The sequence below is a fragment of the Macaca nemestrina genome, chromosome 13, assembly GCF_043159975.1.
Source record: "Macaca nemestrina isolate mMacNem1 chromosome 13, mMacNem.hap1, whole genome shotgun sequence".
NCBI classification, from domain to species: domain Eukaryota; kingdom Metazoa; phylum Chordata; class Mammalia; order Primates; family Cercopithecidae; genus Macaca; species Macaca nemestrina.
In genome coordinates, this window is record NC_092137.1 from 119,287,992 (window position 1) to 119,310,968 (window position 22,977).

The following is a 22,977-nucleotide window of genomic DNA, read 5'->3' on the forward strand; positions in this document are numbered from 1 at the left end:
CTAAAAGCAAGTACAGGTTGAAGATTAGAGCCAGTACTTGTACTTCTGGGAAACTGTGCCCTTCACCTAGGTGTCTGAATTCTTCCCTTCCTTTCCTGTCCCGTCCCTTCCCGTCTCACTCTGTCAGACTGGAGTACAGTGGCACGATCTTGGCTCACTGCAACCTCCACCTCCTGGGTTCAAGTGATTCTCCTGTCTCAGCCTCCCGAGTAGCTGGGACTACAGGCATGCGCCACCATGCCCGGCTAATTTTTTTTTTTTTGTATTTTTAGAGATGGGGTTTCACCAGGTTGGTCAGGCTGATCTCAAACTCCTGACCTCAAATGATCTGCCCACCTCAGCCTCCCAAAGTACTGGGATTACAGGCATGAGCCACCAGGCCTGGCCTTTTGTTTTGTTTTATATACCTTGGTGAGAGTCCCTTCACGATCAAAACCTGACTAGTTTGTGGGATGTGCATGTCTGTAGTACCCATACAACTTCAGCAGTTGTTTGAGAACTGTAGCCTTAGACAATGATGGTCTCTAAGGTTGAATCAAAATAAGATCCACAAACAGCTGTATTTTTGTATCTAAATGTTACATAAAAAGCTGTTTCTGGTGTTAAAACTTTTACCATTAAAGGACAGAATAAGAGCACATTGGAGCAGACTGTTACCAAACTTTTTTTAGGGCATGTGTGCTAGCTAGCACTTTATGTACTTAGTTACTCATAAAGACAATACCTGGTTCTTGTAAATTCTCAAATGGCCTCCCACTGCCCCCAATTCAAAGTAAAAAATAAACAAGACACCCAGATACTGCTGTACAGTTTTCTTGAAGGTAGGCTTCTTCCCAGCTTTGCACCCCACCTGAAGATCCTGTCTACTGCAGCTTGCAGGTGCCTGTGGAGTGTTTGCAGCTTCAGAAGTACTTTTTTTTAAAAAACTCTTCTTAATTGTGGTAAGATACATGTAAAAGTTTACCATTTTAGCTGTTTTTAAGTGTACAGTCCGATTGCATTAAGTACATTCACACTGTTGTGCAACCATCGCCACCATCCGTCTCCAGAACTCTTTCATCTTGCCTGAGCCCACCTGTTAAACAGTAACTCCACCCGCAACCACCATTCCGCTTTCTGTCTCTGAATTTAACTACTTTAAATACTTCATATAGGTAGAATCATACAGTATTTGTCCTTTTGTGAATTAACTTACCGTAATGGCTTCAAGGTTCATGCAAGTTGTAGCAAGCTTTGGAATTTCCTTCCTTTTAAGGCGGAATAGCATTTCATTGTACGTATGTGCCACGTTTGGTTTACCCGTTCATCTGTGGATGGACACTTGGGTTGCTTCCGCCTTTTGGCTATTGCGAATAATGCTTATTAATATAAATGTACACATAAATATCTGTGTGTCCCAGGTTTCCGTTCCTTTGGATATATTCTCACAAGTGGAATTACAGGATAATTCTATTTCTGATTTTTTGAGTAATTGCCATACTGTTTTTCATATCAGCTGCACCATTTTAAATTCCCATCAGCAGGGCTCACTGGGCCCAATTTCTTTCCATCCTTATCAACACTTTTTTTTTTTTTTTTTTTAAATAGTCACTATCCTGCTGGGTGTGAGGTGGTATCTCATTGTGGTTTCTATTTGCATTTCCATAGTGATTAATGACACTGAACTTTTTTTATGTGCTTATTGGCCATTTGTCTAACTTTAGAGAAGTGTCTGTTTAGATCCTTTGTTTATTTCTTAGTGGTTTTATGTGTTTATTGTTACGGTTTATGGTAGGAGTTGTTTATAATGGGAAGTGTATGAACCCCTTATCAGATGTATGATTTGCAGATATTTTCTCCCATTCTGTGGATTGCCTTTTTACCCTTTTTTGCCCTGTGATTTACAGAAGTTTTAAATTTTGATGTAGTTCAGTTTATCTGTTTTTTTCTTTTGTTACATTTTCCCCAAGAAGTCATTGCAAAATCCAGTGTCGTGAAGCTTTTATGTTTTCTCCTAAGAGTTTGATCGTTTTAGCTCTTATATTTACGCCTTTCATACACTTTGAGTTTTTTTTTAACGTGGTGTTTTCCTGTCACCATTTGTTGAAAAGATTGTCCTTTCCTCATTGAATGGTCATGAAGAAGTTCTTCTAAACACAGATGACCCTGGGTTGCATCATACCTTAAGCCAGTTTTTAACCAGTTCCTTAGTTGTCAGTATATGCCTTAGCAGAGAATTGACAGCTAAGTAAGACAAAGAGGCCCTGAAAACAAAGAGGTATGGAGTAGAGAGATGGCAGGGTGCCAAAGGCAAATTTTGTTTCAGCCTTGCTAGATAACGGGTGGCCACAGGCTGCTTTCTTTGCATTTGTGTCACATTCATGAATTATGTTATGCTGCTATAATGTGCACATTCATTCATTGCATATTCTTTGCCTGTCGATTCTCACTACATTCAGCAAATGTTTTTTAGGTAACTATTACATAAAGATAGGATAAACCTGATTGAAATGCTTGTTCCCTGGTGCTGTAAAGAAGTAGCACTTGAACATTAATTTCTTCAGCAAGGCCAGTTTTATACTTTGTGCAGAAAGGGTACACTCGCTAATAGTTTTGCCTTGAGAGTACACCAAACAAAGAAGGCAGGGTTATTTATAACCTGTTGTGCCCACCCTACTGTTATGTCTGGTTTCCATTGGCTGGAACAGGACCTCACATTCTGTATTTGTCCTGATTGGCTAACAACTTAGAACTTTTTAAAAGAGGCAAAGGCAGAGGAGAACAAAGGAAGGAGGAAGTAACTTGTGGAATGCAGAGAAAGGTAAAAACACCTTCAGATAAGGAAGAGGAACAGGCTATGACCTAATGCTGACTTGGACCAGTATTTGTGTGTGTGTGTGTGTGTGTATATATATATATGTGCCAGGGCAAGTATTTAGGCTACATTGTGGGAGCTAAGAACATAAAGTACATTGATTTCTTTATTACGGCTAGCAGATGTTTAAGAATGTTAACACAGGTCTTTGAATAAATTTTGCTTCTAAGAGAAGTTACTATTTATTCCTAATTAGATGGGGAGGAAAGTCTTTGAAGAGGAACCTCTACTTTTTATAAATGTGTACATTTATATATGACTGTAGTAATAAAGACTGATTAAAAGCCACTCAAAATCAGTTTCATTAATCAACAGACTTTAGAGTTACAGATATGTAACCATCAGATTAACACTGAACATTTGAACATTTTGTGGGTATGTAGTGGGAGTTTTTCTTTCTTTTTTCTTTCTTTTTTTTTTTTTGAGATGGAGTCTCGCTCTGTCGCCCAGGCTGGAGTACAGTGGCTCAATCTTGGCTCTCTGCAAGCTCCGCCTCCCGGGTTCACGCCATTCTCCTGCCTCAGCCTCCCGAGTAGCTGGGACTACAGGTGCCCGCCACCTCGCCTGGCTAATTTTTTATATTTTTAGTAGAGATGGGGGTTCACCGTATTAGCCAGGATGGTCTCAATACCCTGACAATGTGATCGACCCGCCTCGGCCTCCCAAAGCTCTGGGATTACAGGTGTGAGCCACCCCGAGCGTTGGGATCACAGGTGTGAGCCGCCGTGCCCGGCCTGTAGTGGGAGTTTTTCTAGTGTGTAATGAACTCTTTGGAACCTTGTAATGTTAGTAGTTCTTTTGTAAATAGATGAAATACCTTTTTTTTTTTTTTTTGAGCCGGAGTCTCACTCTGTTGCCCTGGCTAGAGTGCAGTGGCCCGGTATCAGCTCACTGCAAGCTCCACCTCCCGGGTTCACACCATTCTTCTGCCTCAGCCTCCTGAATTGCTGGGACTGCAGGCGCCTGCCATGATGCCCGGCTAATTTTTTGCATTTTTAGTAGAGACGGGATTTCACTGTGTTAGCCAGGATGGTCTTGATCTCCTGACCTCAAGATCTGCCCGCCTCGGCCTCCCAAAGTGCTGGGAAATATCATATTTACATGAAAATGAATGTTCCTGGTGATAAACATCATTCTTGGGCTAGATAGTAAAATCCACCAATAACTATGGTAAAAAGAAAGAATAAAGTTTAGAATGAACTGAGAGTAGTATGTTCCAGCAGAAGATAAACGTTAGGAAAAATGCATGCATAAGTGATCTTGTTATATTTTTAAATAAGCATGTCCTTGATGAGACCCTTAATAGAGTTTTGAACATCCCTGTTGAGAGAGTGGAGAGAGGAAGTGTTTTGTGTAGGCGTTCAGGATCCCTGGGCTCCTCGTAGACAGAGCTACTCTCCCATTTGCCTTCACCTTACCTCACCTGGCTAGTTGTTACTGCTTGTTAGCACTGGGGACTGGGCATGGCTGTATTGACAGCCTGTAATTTAGTTGGTCTGTATAATTTGATTTTTAGCTTGTAGGTGAGTTTTAGCTTGTGAACCTTTCGAGGGTTGGGAGATTTCCACATATGACTCTCTTGTAGAGTCACATATGGAAACAGAAAAGAACGAAGAAATTTTGTACTTAGTTTTTAGTTCATTACTCTTAATTATCAGTCTTTTTCAAGTTGTTGTGCTTTTTCTTCAAGAACAATCTTGTTCAGACCCTAAACCTAAAACTCACGGGGGACAAAAAAAAAGCATGGCTGCTAAAATTGAAGGTGGGTTTGGAGAGTGGAACCCTGCCTGCTTGCTGTTTTTACCCCCAACTCTCTTCTTCTCCCCGCCACATCCACCCTACATCCAGTCATGGCCCCATAAAGATTCTGCAGTCAAACTTTCTGGTTTTATAGGTGAAGAAATGTTAGGCTCAGTTCTGTTGGACTCACTCCAAATCACACTGTTAGGCAGTCGTGGAACTGGGATTTGAGCCCATCTTTTATCACCAAATCTACTAGTCTGCTGTTATCGTTATGTTGTAGACCATGGATAACTAACTTAAAATAACTGTGTTCCCTGTGTTACAGTTTTCAAAGGGTTTCCACATATGTAGTCTCATTCGATTTTCACTCTGTGGACTGGCAGAGTAGATTACTGTAACAGTAGTTCGTGTTTATTGAAGGCGTACCCTAAATGTTAAGGATAAGGGTACTTTTGCATTCGTGTATTCACCCTTCATCTGTTTTTTAAACTAATTTTTTGAAAGACAGTAATTGGCTGCCCTTTTAATGTGACTGGATAAGGAGAGATTGGCAGGTTATTTTAGGTTGTGAATCACAGTTTCAGAAACCGTTATCACGTTCCTCAAGGTCATCAAGTTCTGTGGAATTAAATTGGGAGCCTGGTCTGCAAGAGTGCCTCTGAAAACTGGAAGGCAATTTTTGTTTACAAGTCTAGCTTGGTAATTGGATGGTTTGTCAATGCAGCGCAGTCACTTCTCAGTGAGTACCTTTAGTCAAGAGGACACGTTGTAATTCAGGAGGTTGCTTGGAACAGGAAAAAAACTGAGGGAATGTGTTATTTCTGAAGGATATTTCTGTCAAGTAGTGGTATCCTGATTAAATGCCCTCCTCCGTTCTAGGGAATGGAGCAAAATTTAAATGGAGTTTAAAGAAGCAAATCAGTCATCTAGAGTGGAGAACTTTTCCCTGGATGTGAGTACAGAGGCATTGGTGGAGTCTCTTTTTCGAAGATCCCTGCTGAGTAGCAGAAACAGCCACCGTGCCGGCTAATTTTTTTTTTTTTTTTGAGTTGGAGTTTCGTTCTTGTTGCCCAGCCTGGAGTCCAATGGTGCAATCTCAGCTCACTGCAACCTCCGCCTCCCGGGTTCAAGCGATTCTCCTGCCTCAGCCTCCCGAGTAGCTGGGATTACAGGCACACACCACCATGCCCGGCTAATTTTTTATTTTTAGTAGAGACAGGGTTTCTCCATGTTGGTCAGGCTGGTCTCGAACTCCCCACCTCAGGTGATCTACCCACCTCAGCCTCCCAAAGTGCTGGGATTACAAGTGTGAGCCACTGCACTCAGCAATCTTGTATTTTTAATAGAGACAGGGTTTCACCATGTTGGCCAGACTGTACCTCAGGTGATCCACCCACCTTGGCCTCCCAAAGTGCTGGGATTACAGGTGTGAGCCACCGCGCCTGGCCCACGATCACCTTAATCTCTTTTCAGAGATTGAAATAATGTAAGGCAGAATACAGTTTCTGCAAAGTTTGGTCTGTCTGCTTCCAATTTCTTGTTACTCGTGGGGTTCTAATACCAATTGTGGGAATCTGTATCCTTGGAAGACCCTTGTACTCCACTTTTTCTCTCTCAGCACTGTTTGTCAGAAACTTTGTCCAGTCTCTCAGCCACTCTTCTAGGATTGCCAAATATTCTCAGAGGGAAAAATAATCTGGTTTGGGGAAGAGAGGTGAGGTGGCAGATCTCTGAAGATTTTTGTCCTCTTTGGAATGTTGGCTAGTAATTTTTGACTATTTGATTTCTGGATCAATAGGAGTTTGTTGTTCATGAGTCAAGTTATTGGAAACGACGAAACTAAAATGTTCAGTCCTTCGTTCTTTCCTTTTCCTTTTAAAGTTTTAAACGTTTGTCTGGAGTGGTTTTGTTACTTTGGAGTTGGGGGCAAGAACCCTTAATACCTGTTTTATTTTTTGTTGTTGTTGCTGTTGTTTTTGTTTTTGTATTACAACTGTGCTTCATGCTGCTACCCTCATTAAACCATCATTAAGGATTTTATTGGCCTTGTGCAGTAGGTATACAACAGACGTTAAACACTGGAGCTCTTAAATGATTGGGCCGCATGTATAAAATACACTTTACTCCTTTATTTACCTTTGTTTAACAGTTTAATAGCTGCCTTTAATTATCGGGGTATGTGTTTTTAGTGTATAATGGCCAGAACTCCAAACTCTTTACTTGTTCCAGCAGGTGTATGGATTCAGTTTACATGTAGTCCAGAGCTGGGTGTTAATGTGTCTCCTAGATTTCGTTTAAGGGCTGAAGTCTGTTGGGACCGGACAAAGTGAGCCCCTTGAAAACAGAAGAAATATTTAACAGAGCATGTGGCACTTCTGGGACTGGATAATGAGCACATTGGGTATTCATGCTCCTCCTACCTTGGGACTTAAAAATAAAATCTCTCCTCAGGGTTAATCAGTTTACCACCTTTTCTCAGAGCACCTTGCACATGCCCCTAAAACTTTTGTATTATCTTGTCTCTGTTGGGACTTAACCTTTTGACAACATTTCTGCATGTCTTTTAGGTATCTTTTAAGGGTGACAGTAAAAATTCAAATTGTTATAAATGTCAACACAGAAAAACTAAATCCTGCAGTATACTAAGAATAAAAATATTTAAGAAAATATCTGCTGGCTAGGCATGGTGGCTCATGCCTATAATCCCAGCACTTTGGGAGGCAGAGGCGGGCAGATCACTTGAGGTCAGGAGTTCAAGACCAGCCTGGCCAACATGGTGAAACCCCATCTCTACTAAAAGTACAAAAATTAGCCAGGCGTGGTGACAGGCGCCTGTAATCCCAGCTCTTGGGAGTCTGAGGCAGGAGAATCACTTGAACCCGGGAGACGGAAGTGGTTGTGAGCCGAGATGGTGCCTCTGCACTTCAGCCTGGGTGACAGTGCGAGACTTTGTCTCAAAAGAAAGAAAAAAAGAAAATATCCGCTAATGTGTGTGGGGTAAAGTGTCAATGGTTTAAAGTGTTAAGTAAAAAATTCTCATAGATCATGTCAGAGCTGATTTGACGTGGATAATATATAAGGCTTCATATGGTAACCATTTGATATACATGTATATAGTTACTAGAAGAAAATTATCTAAATAGAAGTTATATTAATTTTGTTAAGGATAAATGTAGTCATATCCCAAAATGTAGTCATTTGTGTTAGAAGGTTTTGACTTTACAAGGGGTTTCATTTAGCCTCTTTTTATGAGTTATATTTTATATTTTGCTAGCCACTAAGCCAGCTGCCACTTAATGTGAACCATCATTTGGTCATCCTGGTGGTAGTATAGTTATTTAAGTAAGTGTTGCCTTAAGGAGAATGACAGATTTACTGTTATAGTTTATTATCAATGGTGATTTTTTCTGCATCATTTTTAATTGACTTCTTCTAGGGCTTTGGCAGAATATGTGAATCACACTATGACTGAACTCTTAAGTGTCCAGTATGTAAAGCAAAGACAGAGTTTAAGAGCCGTGCTATGGGACAACTCATGAAGGGAAATATTTTGTTAGATTATCTTATAATGGTAACAAGTAAAGTAAGCATGGCCATGTTCGTTGGATTTGGTGATGTTTTATGTAAGTGAGTGTTAGGATTGGTGCTCAGGAATACATAAAGATATTTTTCTATTGAATTTTAAATTTAACAGTTACAGTTTAAACATATCTGTAGGAGGGTGTTTTATAGACAAATTTCACTTGTAAAGCTGGAGAATGGAGAACTTCAGAAAAAGTTTACTTAGTATTCTTGACTTTCATCAATTGGACATTTGAATTTATTTTAATTTATTTTCTTGATATTGAAATAAAATGTCAAAAAGGAATACATTATGTTATAAAACTGACGTATTTTTTTTCCTCCCCAATACAGAAGCTCCACCATGAGGCGAGGTGGATGGAGGAAGCGAGCTGAAAATGATGGCTGGGAAAAATGGGTGTGTTTTAAAAGAGTAAAAATAATTATATCGAACTGTCTAGATATTTTTCATTCTTCTTTTAGTTTATAATGTGGTTTAACTTGTTTTCTAAATTGTAAATTACTTTAGACACCAAATCCTTGAGTTTTCATAATGTATTGAAAGCCTTATGATGTTTATAAACTTTATCCCCTAAGCTTTACTCTCAGGAATTTTACCCTGAGGAAATAAATACGCCTAGTGCACAATAATTTACTGTATGATGATTTTATTGTAGTATTGCTAATAATACTGAAAAACAGGAAAACACATAAATGTCCAATAATAGGGGATTGGTCAAATAAGTTATCTGTGTATAGTAGAGCACTGTACAGTCATTATTCAGCTTTATATATCTTAACCTGGAAAGATAACCTTGACTAAAACAGTGTGTTACAAAGAAATATTTTGCATGATTATATTTTTGTAAAACCTCTATGCTCTGAGATACAGAAATAAGCTTTGAAAACAACACTTCAACGTTTTAATGAATAGGATTATACCAGTTTTAATTTTCTTCCCTATATTTCCTGTATTTTCTGAAAAGAGACTTTATAGTGAGCATGTAATAATAATCAGCAAAAATTATGCAGTCACTTCCATTTTCGGAAAAAAACCATGTACTTCTAGCCACCTACAGCTTTAATTTAAAGACCTAATAATTGAAATCAAGCTTAATTATATCAAAGTTCAGGAAAAGTATAGTTGAATCCCTAGATCTGTCAAGATGTTTAGCAAAAAAAGTTATTTTTTAATATTTACTGTGAGGTGGATGTTATCTAATGAAAGTTAATATTACTGTCAAATAGATTGATTAGATCCAGAATTTACCCACTGGAGCATTCATTGCATTCTTATCCATGTGTAGGGAGGACTACACTGGTTTATCCAGTTGCCTCATTTTTACCTGAAATAATTCATTTTAAGCTCTCTGTATATGGGAGATAGTGGAAGCCAGTCTAAAATATGCTCTGAGGCTGGGCGCGGTGGCTCACACCTGTAATCGCAGCACTTTGGGAGGCTGAGGTGGGTGGATCACCTAAGGTCAGGAGTTGGAAACCATCCTGGCCAAGATAGTGAAACCCCGTCTCTATTAAAAATACAAAAATTAGCTGGGCATGGTGGTGGTCGCCTATAATCCCAGCTACTTGGGAAGCTGAGGCAGGAGAATCACTTGAACCTGGGAGGCAGAGTTTGCAGTGAGCTGAGATTGCACTACGGCACTCCAACCTGGGCGACAACAGCAAGACTCTTGTCTCAAAAAAATAAAATGAAGTATGCTCTGAGACCACTTGTCAAATTTGTAATTGGTTTAAACTTTGGTGTAACTTGCTCAATTACGTACATAAGAACAATATGTTGTGATATTATTATTATTACTATTTTTTGAGATGCAGTTTTGCTCTTGTTGCCCAAGCTGGAGTGCAATAGCACAATCTCAGCTTGTTTGCAACCTCCACCTTCTGGGTTCAAGTGATTCTCCTGCCTCAGCCTCCTGAGTAGCTGGGATTACAGGCATGCGCCACCACGCCCGGCTAATTTTGTATTTTTAGTAGAGACGGGGTTTCATCATGTTGATCAGGCTGATCTCAAACTCCCGACCTCAGGTGATCTGCCCTCCTCGGCCTCCCAAAGTGCTGGGATCACAGGTGTGAGCCACTGTGCCCAGTCGGTATTATTATTATTATTGACCTAGCTTTTTTTAAAAGTAACTTTTATAATCATAAGAATGTAATAAAGTTAAAATGAGTTGATAGAGGGAAAATTCTTCTTTGACCTACGTGTTTGTTTGTTTGTTTGTTTGTTTATTATTTTTTGAGATGGAGTCTTGCTCTGTCACCCAGGCTGGAGTGCAGTGGCGCCGTCTCGGCTCACTGCCACCTCCACCTCCTGGGTTCAGGCAATTCTCCTGCCTCAGCCTCCTGAGTAGCTGGGATTACAGGCGCTGGGCACCGCACCTGGCTGATTTTTGTATTTTTAGTAGAGACAGGGTTTCACCATGTTGGCCAAGCTGGTCTCAAACTCTTGACCTCAGGTGATCCGCCCGCCTCGGCCTCCCAAAGGTGGCTCCTTACAGGTGTGAGCCCCTGCACCTGGCCCAGCCTTCCTGTTTTACGTATTGCCTTGCCTGTGGTTTACGCTTATGAGGTTGTCATTGTGTTCTGATCACTAGCACAGAATAAGGTCCATTTATTTAGTTTTTAAAATATAATTTTTATTTTTTTCAAAAAAGGGGGGAGAAAATGTAACCTTTGTGATTGGTTTATCTTTTCTTTAATTCTAGGGTGGGTATATGGCTGCCAAGGTCCAGAAATTGGAGGAACAGTTTCGATCAGATGCTGCTCTGCAGAAGGATGGGACTTCATCTACAATTTTTAGTGGAGTTGCTATCTATGTTAATGGATACACAGGTTGAGTACTTTTTACTTAACCCTATTTTGGCATGTATTTTTATTAGGATTGAGAAGGATTTGTTTTAAAATTCTATTTTTACTCTTTTATTATAAATAAATGATTGTAAGATGATAAAAAATAAATCATCTGCTTAGATACTTCTTTTTCCTTTCCATGTTGCTTTTACCTACCATTGTCTTTAACTTTTATCAAAGTACGTAGTTTCAAAAAGTCACATGAGGTTTAAAATGTGTAAGCTAACTGGGAAATTACTGCATATGGGTCGTAGGACTTGTAAACTGTGAGCTTCACTGTAGGTCCATGTCATTGGTAACACTCTAGATGTCATTATCCATAGGTCCTTTAGGGTAGGGTGGTGTGTGGGTGTGTGTCAGTGTCAGATTTCCTAGAGAAGAATCTTTTACTGTCTCGTCTGGAGAAGAGTGTAAACTGCCAGCATTTGGGTCACCAAGCAGGAAAGGAAAGGACCTGAATTCTCACAGTTTAGGAAGTAAAATTTCACTTAATCTCTCTATTCATTTTTTCATTCCTACCTCCTCTCCACCAGCTGTGCCTGTTGTCATTGAGTCCGGTATCTGGAAGGAGTAGTGTAGTCTTTATTCTTGGTGAATGAGGAAAGAAATCTGCGAATTCTTACTTGTCTGTGGCACAGTTTCAAGGATGATTTTATCCACACATCCACTTTTGAAGGTGCCTGTGTCTTTATTTCATGACTTTCTCTTTGTTTTACTGGCAACAAGCAGCTTCTTTCCGAGCTTCCATATGGCCAGCTTCAGTTTTAATCTTTCTCTGAACTGTAAAGTCAGTTAGCACTTGTCTGTTAGTTATCAGGTTTTCACCTAAATTTTTCTCTTTATTTTCTTGGGGGATTCTTCTCCTTATTATCATTTCATTGTATTTTTTGAAGTGAATGGCTGTAAATATTTGTGTCAGTCTGTTTCATATTCCCCTGGCCCCTTCTCAGCTGGCTGATACCTGCTATCTTTCAGGTCTCCATGCCTCACTTCCCCTTGATAGTTTGACCCTTCATACTGGTTTAGGTGACTTGTGCTCTTCTGGAGCTACGGCTCCCTAAATGAATCTGCATCTTAGAGTTTTTTAGACCTTTCCTTAGTTGTCTGTTTACTGGACGAGAGCTGGAGCTACATTTTCATCACTCTGTCCTTGGTGCCTCTACAGTGACTGGACACAGTCATTCAGGACATATTTATTGAATTGGAGTTAAGTATTAATTAACTGGTACATTTATCTGGTTTAGTAAGAGAAGAGTGTGTTGTTTGTAATTAAGGGTTTTATTAGACATCATTGATGATGAGTTTAGTCTAAGAATGTCACCTCAAAATAAATGCTGGTACAGCATTGGGAAGTTCACATGCAGAAAGCTTGTAACTTTTCTCCGTAGGTAGGTGTCCTAACAAATTCAAGCTCTGTGGACTTCTGAGATGCGCTATGAAAAATTAAAAATGTTAATGAAAACAGGTAGGCATTGCTTCTTACGTTAGCCCGTCATGGAAGTCTCCAGTTCAAGAGAGCACCCTTATTCACATAGAAGGAAGAAAAAGAGATTCTTTGTGTGAGGGAGGACAAATTAATATTGCAGTAATCACTTTTTTGATTGAGAATCTGGAATTCTAAATCTGCTTTTATCACTAATTTTTGTGACTGTAAAACATTTTCTGTTTGGATCTATTATCTCTATCCTTTTCTGTAGGATAGAGATGATAATATTTTTGCTGTTATTAAGATTTCATTATAATTGTACAAATAAAGTTCCATTATGCTGAATTTCACAGAGACATCCAAACTGTGGTGCTATAAAATAACTGTATTTTTAGAAAAATTCAGTTTTAGTGAATACAGCTTTATAGATAAAACAGCATTAACAATTAGCAAGTAAAGAATAACTCTTTAGATGCAGTAAGACAAGTTGGGGGTGCTATTTTGTTTTTGATTAAAAAAAATAAGCTTTATTTCACAGTTTGAGGTGTACTGGTCAGCTATTTTGTAGAATGCCTATATATATATATATATATATATATTTTTTTTTTTTTTTTTTAATTGTATCATCTTTCTTCTCCATTAGCATGTAACACCAAAGCTACAGGCGTTGTCAGTTTTGTTCATTGCTATTGTGAAAGAAAGTTCTCAAGCCAGGCACGGTGGCTCACGCCTATAATCCCAACACTTTGGGAGGCCGAAGCGGGTGGATCACAAGGTCAAGAGATCGAGAACATCCTGGCCAACATGGTGAAACCCCATCTCTACTAAAAATACAAAAATTAGCTGGGCATGGTGATGCATGCCTGTAGTCCCAGCTTCTCGGGAGGCTGAGGCAGGAGAATCGCTTGAACCCGGGAGGTGGAGGTTGAAGTGAGGTGAGATTGTGCCAGTGCCCTCCAGCCTGGCGACAGAGTGAGACTCCCTCTCAAAAAAAGAAAATAGAAAGTTATCTGAAAAGGAATTTGGAGGAAAGAGACTTCATTCCAGTGAACAGTTTGCAAACCTGGGAGTTGCAGCTTTCACTGTAAAAGAAGGTGTGGTCCTTTCTTGTTGATTCTTAACCCTGCTCCCCACAGACTTTAATAATCCAAGTTTTTCTTGATTCCTTTAAAGCTCCCAGTTCTGCCATCTGAGCCTCTCATGATTTCATGGTCCTTGTCCCTTCCAACCAAGTTAACATCGAACTTGAACTTGGAGAGAAGACCCTCTGATAGTTCACCTGTCAACCTATTCGTCCCTCCACCTGTACCCAAAAATGTTTTTTGCTTGTTAAGATTGACTTCTTTGCCTTCTATCCTTTTTGTTTGTTTTGTTTGTTTCTTTGTTTTGAGATAGGGTCTCCCTCTGTCACCCAGGCTGTAGTGCAGTGGCACTATCACGGCTCACTGCAGCTTCTACATCAGGTTCAAGCCATCCTGTCTCCTCAGGCTCCCAAGTAGCTAGGACCTCAAGTGTGTACCACTATGCTCAACTAATTTTTTAATTTTTTATAGAGGCGAGGTCTTGCTGTATTTCCCGGGCTGATCTGAAACTCCTAGGCTCAAGCGATTCTTCTGCCTCAGCCTCCCAAAGTGTCAAGATTACAGGTATGGGCCACCATGCCTGGCCCATCCATTTTTTAAATTAAATTTTTTTTTTAGATTGTAGATTCACTTGCAGTTGTAGATTCACTTGCAGTTGTAAGACATAGCACACAGTGATACTGTGAACCCTTTACCCAGTTTCCCCAAATGGTAACATCTAATAAACTAGCAAACAATATCACAACTAAGAAATTAATACTGATGCAGTTAATATACAGAACATTTCCACACTACAAAGGTCTTTCATGTTACTCTTTTATAGTCACACCCACTTCTGTTCGCCGCCTTTCCTTAACTCCTGGCAACCACTAATCTGGTCTCCATTTTTATAATTTTGTCATTTCAAGAATGTTATATAAATAAAACATACAGTATATAACCTTTTGGGATTGGCTTTTTTCACTGAGCATAAATTTTCAGGTCATCAAAATTGTTGCCTTTTTATTGTTCAGTTATATTTCATAGTGTGGATGTGTATGTTAACCTTTCATCCGTTAGGGACATCTGAGTTATTTCTTGGTAGGCTATGAACATTTGTGTATGAGTTTTTGTATGAATACAAGAGTACAGTTGTTGGTTCCCGTAATAGTTACGTCTTTAGTTTTTGTAAGAAACTGCCAAACTGTTACTCAAAGTGGTTATACTATTTTATACTCCCACTAGCCTTGTATGAGGGATAAACTGTCTTTGCATCCTTGCCAGCATTTAGTGGTTTTCATTTTATCCATTTTAATAGATGGTGTTGTATCTCTTTGTGATTTTAATTTGCATTTGCCTGGTGGCTAATAGTGTTGAACATTCTTTCATGTGTTTATTTCTCATCTTTACATCATCATTGGTGAAACGTTTGTTCATGGTTTTTTTGCCCATTTTCTAATTGGGTTTAGTTTTTTTTACTGTTTAGTTTTGAGATTTCCTTATATATTCTAGATACTACTGCTTTGTCATAAAAGTGGTTTGCAGATATTTTCTCCCAGTCTATGGTTTTTCATCCTCTTGAAATGGTCTTTTGCAGAACAGTGTTTTTAATTTTGATGAGATCTGATATGTAGATCTTTCCTTTTACGGATTGTGCTTGCAAGTCTAAGAACTTGTCGCTTTGGTGCTAGATCCAAAATATTTTCTTCTATATTTTTAAATTCTATAGTTTTATGTTTTACATTGAAGTTCATGTTTCATTTTGAGGTTTTAACATTTTTTTTTATTTGTGTAGTTTTATGTTTTACATTGAAGTTCATGTTTCATTTTGAGGTTTTAACATTGTTTTTTTTTTTTTTAATTTGTGTATTTCTGGTTGTTTCAGCACAGTCAGTTGGGCATATTTGGGTGGATCTGTTTCTGGGTTCTCTGTTCTCTTCCATTGACGTTTGTGTCTGTTCCTTCACCAGTACCACACTATATCAAATACTGTACCCATGTGGTAAGCCTTGATATCAGGTAGAGTGATTCCTTTCACTTGTTTCTTCTTTGTCAAGATAGTTCTGGCTATTCTAGGACCTATGCCTCTCTCTCTCTTTTTTTTTTTCTTGAGACAGGGTATCACTTTGTCACCCAGGCTGGAGTACAGTGGCGTAATCTCAGCTTACTGCACCCTCTGCCTCCCTGGCTCAAGTGATTCTTGTGCCTCAGCTACCCGAGTAGCTGGGATTACGGGCACATGCCGTGACGCCCTGCTCATTTTTTGTGTGTTTTTAGTAGAGATGGGGTTTTGCTATGTTGGCCAGGCTGGTCTCGAACTCCTGACCTCAGGTGATTTGCTTGCCTCAGCCTCCCAGAGTGCTGGGATTACAGGCATGAGCCAGTGCATCTGACTTGTATAAATGTTAAAATAAGTCATTTATCTACAAAATACCTTGCTGGGATTTTGATAGGAATTACATTAAACCTGTGGATCAGTTTGGGGAGAATTGGCACCTTTACTATGTTGAGTTTTCTAGTTTACACACCTTACATCCCATTTTATTTTACTTTAGTTGATTGAACAGATATATTTTGGATGCTGCTTGTGGGTTAGGAACTATGTTTGAAAAGAGATAGCAGTTGATGGAGAATGTAGATTTTGTGATGAAAAAGTAATCTCTAAGCCTTAGACATGAACAGAGGAAGGTGAGTGCCAACACAGAAGAGAGGAAACAGTTGCCTTTGGGAGTGGGAGTGAATACTTCATAAAGGAGTTGAAATGTTTAGCTTGGTCTTAGATAAACAGGCATTTTTCAAATGAAAATGGGGAAAAACATTCTAGTCCTAATTCTAACCTACATTTCCAACCTCATGTTCTTAAATTTTGCTCAACAAGATTACTCTGATATTCTAGATTTGTCTTTTTACTTTTACAGTTCTGTGTTTCTGTTCTTTTGCCTCTGAGGAAAAACTCCTTCCCTCCTCACTTGTGTGAACTGGAATTAAATTCATTCATTAAGATCCAGATAAAGTTAGGTTTTGCCTCCTTCCCTGGCTAAGCTAGTCCATAGTAGTAGTATTTTATATAGAGATATATAGTCCATAGCATTATTGCTAGAAACATTTATTTTGACACCTGGTTTGTGTCTTGTGTTGTTAGGTCTTAATTCTATATTAAGTTCTCTGGCGTTAGGAAGCCTGTTTTATGTGTAGTGATCCCTTGCCCAACATGGAGTAGAGATAACACCTCAGGGCCTTAAATTTGCTGTTCCTTCTGCTTCCTCAGGTCTTCATCATTCACATCTGTGCTCAAATGTTACCTTTTTACCAGACCGTCCCTGACTTCGCCTATCTAAAACAGGCGTACTTTGCCCTCCATCCCTGACTTCGCCTATCTAAAACAGGCGTACTTTGCCCTCCATCCCTGACTTCGCCTATCTAAAACAGGCGTACTTTGCCCTCCAGTCGCTCTCTAACCCTTTAACTACTTCATTGCATTTATTTGCACCTAAAGTGGTGTTACTTGCATGACTGGCTTTTGTCTCCTCAGTGGAATACAAGAGCTATCACGGGGCACAGACTTGAGTCTTGTTCATTGCCGTATCTCCAGCACCTACCTTGCCTGGCACATTGTAGATGCTCAATAAACATTAGTTGAGTGAATAAATAAATAACAGGTTTTGTATTTGTACATCAGAATGTTAAAATATTTTCACTCATGCTAAGTCCACTCAGTCTTAAGGAATGGGCCACATTTGAGGCCTGAATTGTAATCTCTGGGAGGTAAGCTCTGGGCATGTTTATTTTTGTGAAAGCTGCCTAGGGGAGTCAGTGCTTCAGACCTCGTGGACAGTGGTTGCACTCTAGTGGTATGAGATTGGGACAGTTCATATGGAAAGAGGTGTTCGGGTTATCTTCTGCTTCCTTTAGTACGTGGGTAAAAGACCAGGTCTGTTGATTTTGGCACTGCTGAAGTTTGTGAAAAAGCAGATGGGGCAGGTGGCGGGGCGGACAAGTACTTTAGCACAATTCACAAATGAAACAAGGGAATATGCAAGTGTAACAGACTTACATTTCAAGTGATAGGGATTTGTTTGAAAGCTGACAGCTTACATTGATGTTTTCTAAACATACAAATGTGGTGATTTAGGAGAGGATTCTCTTTATTGTTGACAAGTCTAAATTTTTGGAAATAAATGCCTCCCAGATATTATTTTGTATGGATATATCTCCTTCCATTTCCTGTAAGACTCTGATCCTGTAGATCAGAGGTGGAGGAATTGAACCTCTGACATAGGAGAAGACTTACTGTATTAATTTTTGCCACCTCCTGTAATTTTGCTAGTACCTGATGTGAAATTTGCACCTAGTTGGTACTCAAAGATTTGTTCCCTAAGCATTTGAAACTTTTCTTCGGTTTTTGTTTGGCTGAGTGCATCTGTGGCTTCTAGTTGATTGTGGTCTTTGTTGGAAGTCTGAGGTAGTTAGGGGAAAGAAGAGTCAAGAGAGTAAGTATCACTGCTGCGGAAACTGGGGGACAGGAGTCCAAAGACAGACGCGTGTGCACAGTAAGTTTTCTCTGTTTCCTCATCAATAAGTTATCTTTTCTAATTTATAAGATTGTGAAACTCAGATGAAGTGATGATGGTCTTGCTATGGTAGGACCACAGGAGGTATAAGCAGCCATTCACCTCACTTTTTTCGGTGATTTATATAGCACAGCCAACAGTTAAGTTCTTTGGATATGCAGGGTGAAATGGTGCTTGTAGTAAATGTTTTCTCAGTAGAAATCTAGCTAGGAAAGCTTTTGTGCAAGATTTTAAATTTTTGTTTATAGAATTTGTTTTAACCAGATGAGCAACAGTTTCTATAAGCTGGACCTACAGACATGAAAGTGGTCTTCATATGACTGTTTTGATGTTAGGTGGTGGCATTTGCTGTTGTGACATTTTACTTGTAGAGCTTTAGGCCTAAATGTCGGCCAAATTGTGGTCCTTGTATATGGCTTTTACTTTTACTGTGCTTTCAATTGTCTGTCCCTATGTCTGGTTTTAGTTAAACCTCAAATTTAGTTGCATATAGAATGTTCTGCAAAATGAAACTAATAGTAGGAGTATTGTGGAATTTTATTTATTTATTTATTTAAGATAAGCTCTGTCACCCAGGCTGGAATGCAGTGGACTGATCATAGCTCACTGCAGCCCCAAACTCCTGAGCGCAAGGGATCTTCCTGTCTCAGCCTCCTGAGTAGCTGAGACTAGAGGTGTGTGTCACTACACCTGGCTAATTTTTGGATTTTTTTTGTTTTATGAGATGGAGTTTCACTCTTGTTGCCCAGGCTGGAGTGCAATGGTGCGATCTTGGCTCACTGCAACCTCTGCCACCCAGGTTCCAGTGATTCTCCTGCCTCAGCCTCCCAAGTAGCTGGAGTTACAGGCACATGCCACCACATCCAGATAATTTTGTATTTTTAGTAGTGACGGGGTTTCTCCATGTTTGTCAGACTTGATCTTGAACTCCTGACCTCAGAGGATCCACCTGCCTTGGCCTCCCAAAGTGTTGGGATTACGGGCGTGAGCCACCGTGCCCAGCCTGTTTTGTTTGTTTTTTGTTTTTGTTTTTGTTGTTTTGTGGATTTTTTTTTTTTTTTTTTAAGTCGGGATATTGCTGTGTTGCCTAGGTGGTCTCAAACTCATGGCCTCAAATGATCCTCCTGCCTCAGCCTCCCAAATCTTTCAGATTACAAGCATGAACCAGGAGATGAGGTTACAGTGAGCTATGATAGAGCCATTGCAGTCTAGCCTGGGTGACAGAGCCAGACCCTGTCTCTAAATAAAAAATAAAAATGGAAAGAACAATGAAGAGAAAAGCACTCACTCTAACATTTCAAAACAGTGACATCAATTGTAAAAATTTGGAGGATAGAATTTCTCTGAATCTAGTTTTGTTTTGTTTCGATTTTTGTTGTTGTTGTTGTTTTTTTGTTTTTTTGAGACAGAGCCTTGCTCTGTCACCCACGCTGGAGTGAAGTGGCGTGATCTTGTCTCACTACAACCTCCGCTTCCCGGGTTCAAGGGATTCTCCTGCCTCAGCCTCCCAAGTAGCTGGGACTACAGGTGCATGCCACCATGCCCAGCTAATTTTTGTATTTTTAATCGAGATGGGATTTCACCACGTTGGCCAGGATGGTCTCGATATCTTGATCTCGTGATCTGCCGCCTCGGCCTCACAGAGTGCTGGGATTACAGGTGTGAGCCACCGTACCTGGCCACATAACTTTTACTATGTGCAAGATACTTTTCTCAGTAATTTATAATTTTTAGTTCTTAATTCCTACAGAAGTCCTTTGAGACACTATTATTATCCCCAATTTACATGTGAGGAAACTGAGGTTCTGAGAAGTTAAATAACTTGCCTGAAATCCACATAACTAGCAAGTGATGGAGCCAGGATTTGACCTTAGTCATTCCCGCGTTGGAGTCTGTGCTCTTAATACATTGTACGGCCTCTCTGATTTGTGAGTGAGTGAATAAGTGTTTTGAGATTTTAAGTATTGGTACCACTTGTACTCCACTTTTGCTGGAGGATGGATTCTAGGCAGGAGTCTGATGCATTGAGGATGTTAATGAATTGAGCAAATACTCACTGAGCACCTGCTTTGTGTCAGGGATATGAAAGTGCTTGACAGACAAGGTTCCTGCCTTCAAAGAGCATATGTTTCAGGGGGGAATCTCACAGTAAACAAGTAAAAACAGACATGGTAATTTCAGATTATCAGTGCTATGGAGAAAGTTAACTGTTACAGTACATTGCAGGGATGGGTTCTGTGGGCAGTGTGTCACACAGTGTTTAATGTCATAGCTTTCATGGTTGGATATTATCTCCCCATTTTTTTTCTTTTTTCCATTTATTTCTTTTCTTTTCTTTTTTTTTTTTTTTTTTTTTTTTAAAGACTGGCTCTGGCTCTGTCACCCAGGCTGGAGTGCAGTGGTGCAAGCTCAGCTTACTGCAAACTCTGCCTCTCTGGCTCAAAGTATCTACCTCAGACTCCCTAGTAGCACACACCACCACACCTGGTTAATTTTTTTCCATATTTTGTAGAGACAGGGTCTCACTTTGTTGCCCAGGCTGGTCTTGAATTCCTGAGCTCAAGCAGTCTGCCCGCCTTGGCCTCCCAAAGTGCTGGGATTACAGGTATGAGCCACTGTGCTTGACTCCCAATTTTTTTTTCTAATTCACCCATCTGCTGAATTAAAGGAGAGTGTTAAATACAAAAATGAATTTATTATGCAAATCTGCAGTTATAGTGTATGTTCCTTTGGACTTGTAATAAGAAAGTATGTTCTAGTATTGAAGAAATAGAACCAGAGAGAAATACTGCTCTAAAAATTAAAAAAAAAAACAAAACAAAACACCAAAATAGGGTAGCTTCCAGCTATCGTACACGCCAAGAGTTAGCATGCCAGGCTGTTGGGCCTGACAAAGTGGTCCCTGGCTGCTGTCCATAGTGCACTATTGGCAGGTCTGTTTTTGTTGAAGCTTCGGGTCACCGTGTGCTAGCCTATGTATGTTGTCTTCTGTCATTTTTTTTTTTTTTTTTTTTTTTTTTTGTAGAATCTAGGGCAGGATCCTGAGGTCATATACATTACTCGAAAGGGAGTTCTAGTGTGATCGTAGTTTATAATAACAGCAGTTTTCATATTGAGTGCCATCTACGTGCCAGATTCATTTCATGGTAACAGCTTTGTTTATGGAGAAAGAGGAGAAAGCCTAAAGAGGTTAAACAACTTTTCCAAAGTCACACAACTCAGGAGTGTGAAAACTAAGATTAAACTCAGTTCAGTCTTATTCCATAGTTTATATGATCTTACCTTTTAACTAGATTGGTTTTCATGCTTCACTTCACACTGAAGAATATGTAAGAGCTTTCAAAAGTGAACTTCAAAGAGCCCTCTTCGCTTCATCCAGTAGAAGGGCAATGTATTTTCCAGTTCCAAATTTCTGGAGTAATTAGTTTTCAAAGAGCAGCTAGTAGAGGGGGGAGTACTTGATGAGTATGTATATGGAAAGTTAATGTGTTCTTGACATGTCTTTTTATTTGGTAAAGGACAGCCATTTTCTCTTTAAGTCATTAAATAGAATTAGTTTAGGAAAGTTACAAATTAACTTGCAAATTAATTTTTTAGATTTCTGTGACTTCATTGGATTTGGTGCCCATATTAATGCGTTATAATATAGCCTTTAATTTGATATTTCTCACTGTTACTTTATAAGATCAGCCAGGTTCTTTAATATTAGAGAAAGAAACTGAACTGTAGACTCCTGACTGGCTAGCTGTTTAATTTCCACTGTTTTACTTTAAATCACTCTGATGCTATAGTTCAGTTTTTAACTTAACCTTAACCCTGAAAACTTCCATTATTAATTTTGAATTCATTTTGTTTAAAAGGATGCTTTTAAATCTCTTTGTATGACACTGCCCAGTTTGGTAGCTACTAGTAACATGCGTTAAGCGCTTGAAATACAGCTATTCTAAATTGAGATGTGTGGTAAATGTAAAATATGCACTGGATTCCAGAGATTTAAGAAGAAAACAGGATGTAAAAATCTCATATTTTTTCTGTTGATTACATGTTGAAATAATATTTTGGATATATTGGGTTAAATAAAGTTAATTTCACCTTTTCACTGTAATGAGGTTACTAGAAAATTTTTATGTGGCTTGCATTATATTTTCTGCTGAATAGTGCTAATATTTGTAATCAGTAATGTCAAATTATGTGCTGTAAAATTTAGACAAACCTAGTATGTCTGTATGTGCTGTTTTTTATCTTCTAGAAACTAAAGCTCACCTAATTATTGTCATAATGAAAATGTTTATTTAAATACTTGGACCTATATTGCTTGGGATTAAGCTTGGGATAAGCCACATGTGGAAACTCCTGGGTACAGCTGTTGTTAGGGGAGGTGTGAGAGCATTCGTTAGGATGATAGGTGAAAGGAAGAGAACAGTGATGATTAATGTGATGCTAGTAATGCAGGTCATAATATGACTTTAGTGAATCAGACATTGCTTTTTAGGGGGAAGCATAAGTCACATTGCTTCTTTAAGATATTTTCTTAAAATATTTCCAGTATTTAAGACATTTAAGATATTTTCTGTAGTTTTATTAAGAATAAATCATTTGAAACAAAATTGAAGAAAAAATGGTGTTTCTTGGTTTGCAATCCTTTTTGTGTTGCTGGACTTTATTTTTTGGACTTTATGAAATTTCATATTAGGGAACTGGATAATATTTACTATTCGATTAAGTTTTAAGATATTTTCTTAAATAAAAATAAAAATCATAAAGCTTTCTAGAAGTAAAATCTACTAATAAGCCCTACAGTAAGTCTCCTTTATAGTAAGTGTGAGTAAGTATTATTTATCTGACTCCTCTCGTATAGTCTGGAGGAGCTGAAGGATTAGTCTTTATAAAATG

The 22,977-nt window shown here is 39.0% G+C and overlaps 1 protein-coding gene across 12 annotated transcripts in view; it reads left to right on the forward strand.

Moving 5' to 3' along the window:
• Positions 1-22,977, forward strand: part of LOC105490090 (REV1 DNA directed polymerase) — an 89,815-nt gene that overhangs the window by 16,929 nt on the left and 49,909 nt on the right. For 6 of the 12 annotated variants that reach the window (XM_071077272.1, XM_011755396.2, XM_024795496.2 and 3 more), the window contains exons 2-3: positions 8,513-8,576; positions 10,882-11,008. In XM_071077272.1, coding sequence (XP_070933373.1) covers positions 8,523-8,576; positions 10,882-11,008 — 181 coding nt within the window. In that variant the 5' untranslated portion in view covers positions 8,513-8,522. Of the gene's footprint in view, positions 1-3,676; positions 5,550-5,648; positions 6,999-8,512; positions 8,577-10,881; positions 11,009-22,977 lie in introns of those variants that run through there. The other 6 variants (XM_071077271.1, XR_011612117.1, XM_071077270.1 and 3 more) reach the window with 6 other exon arrangements.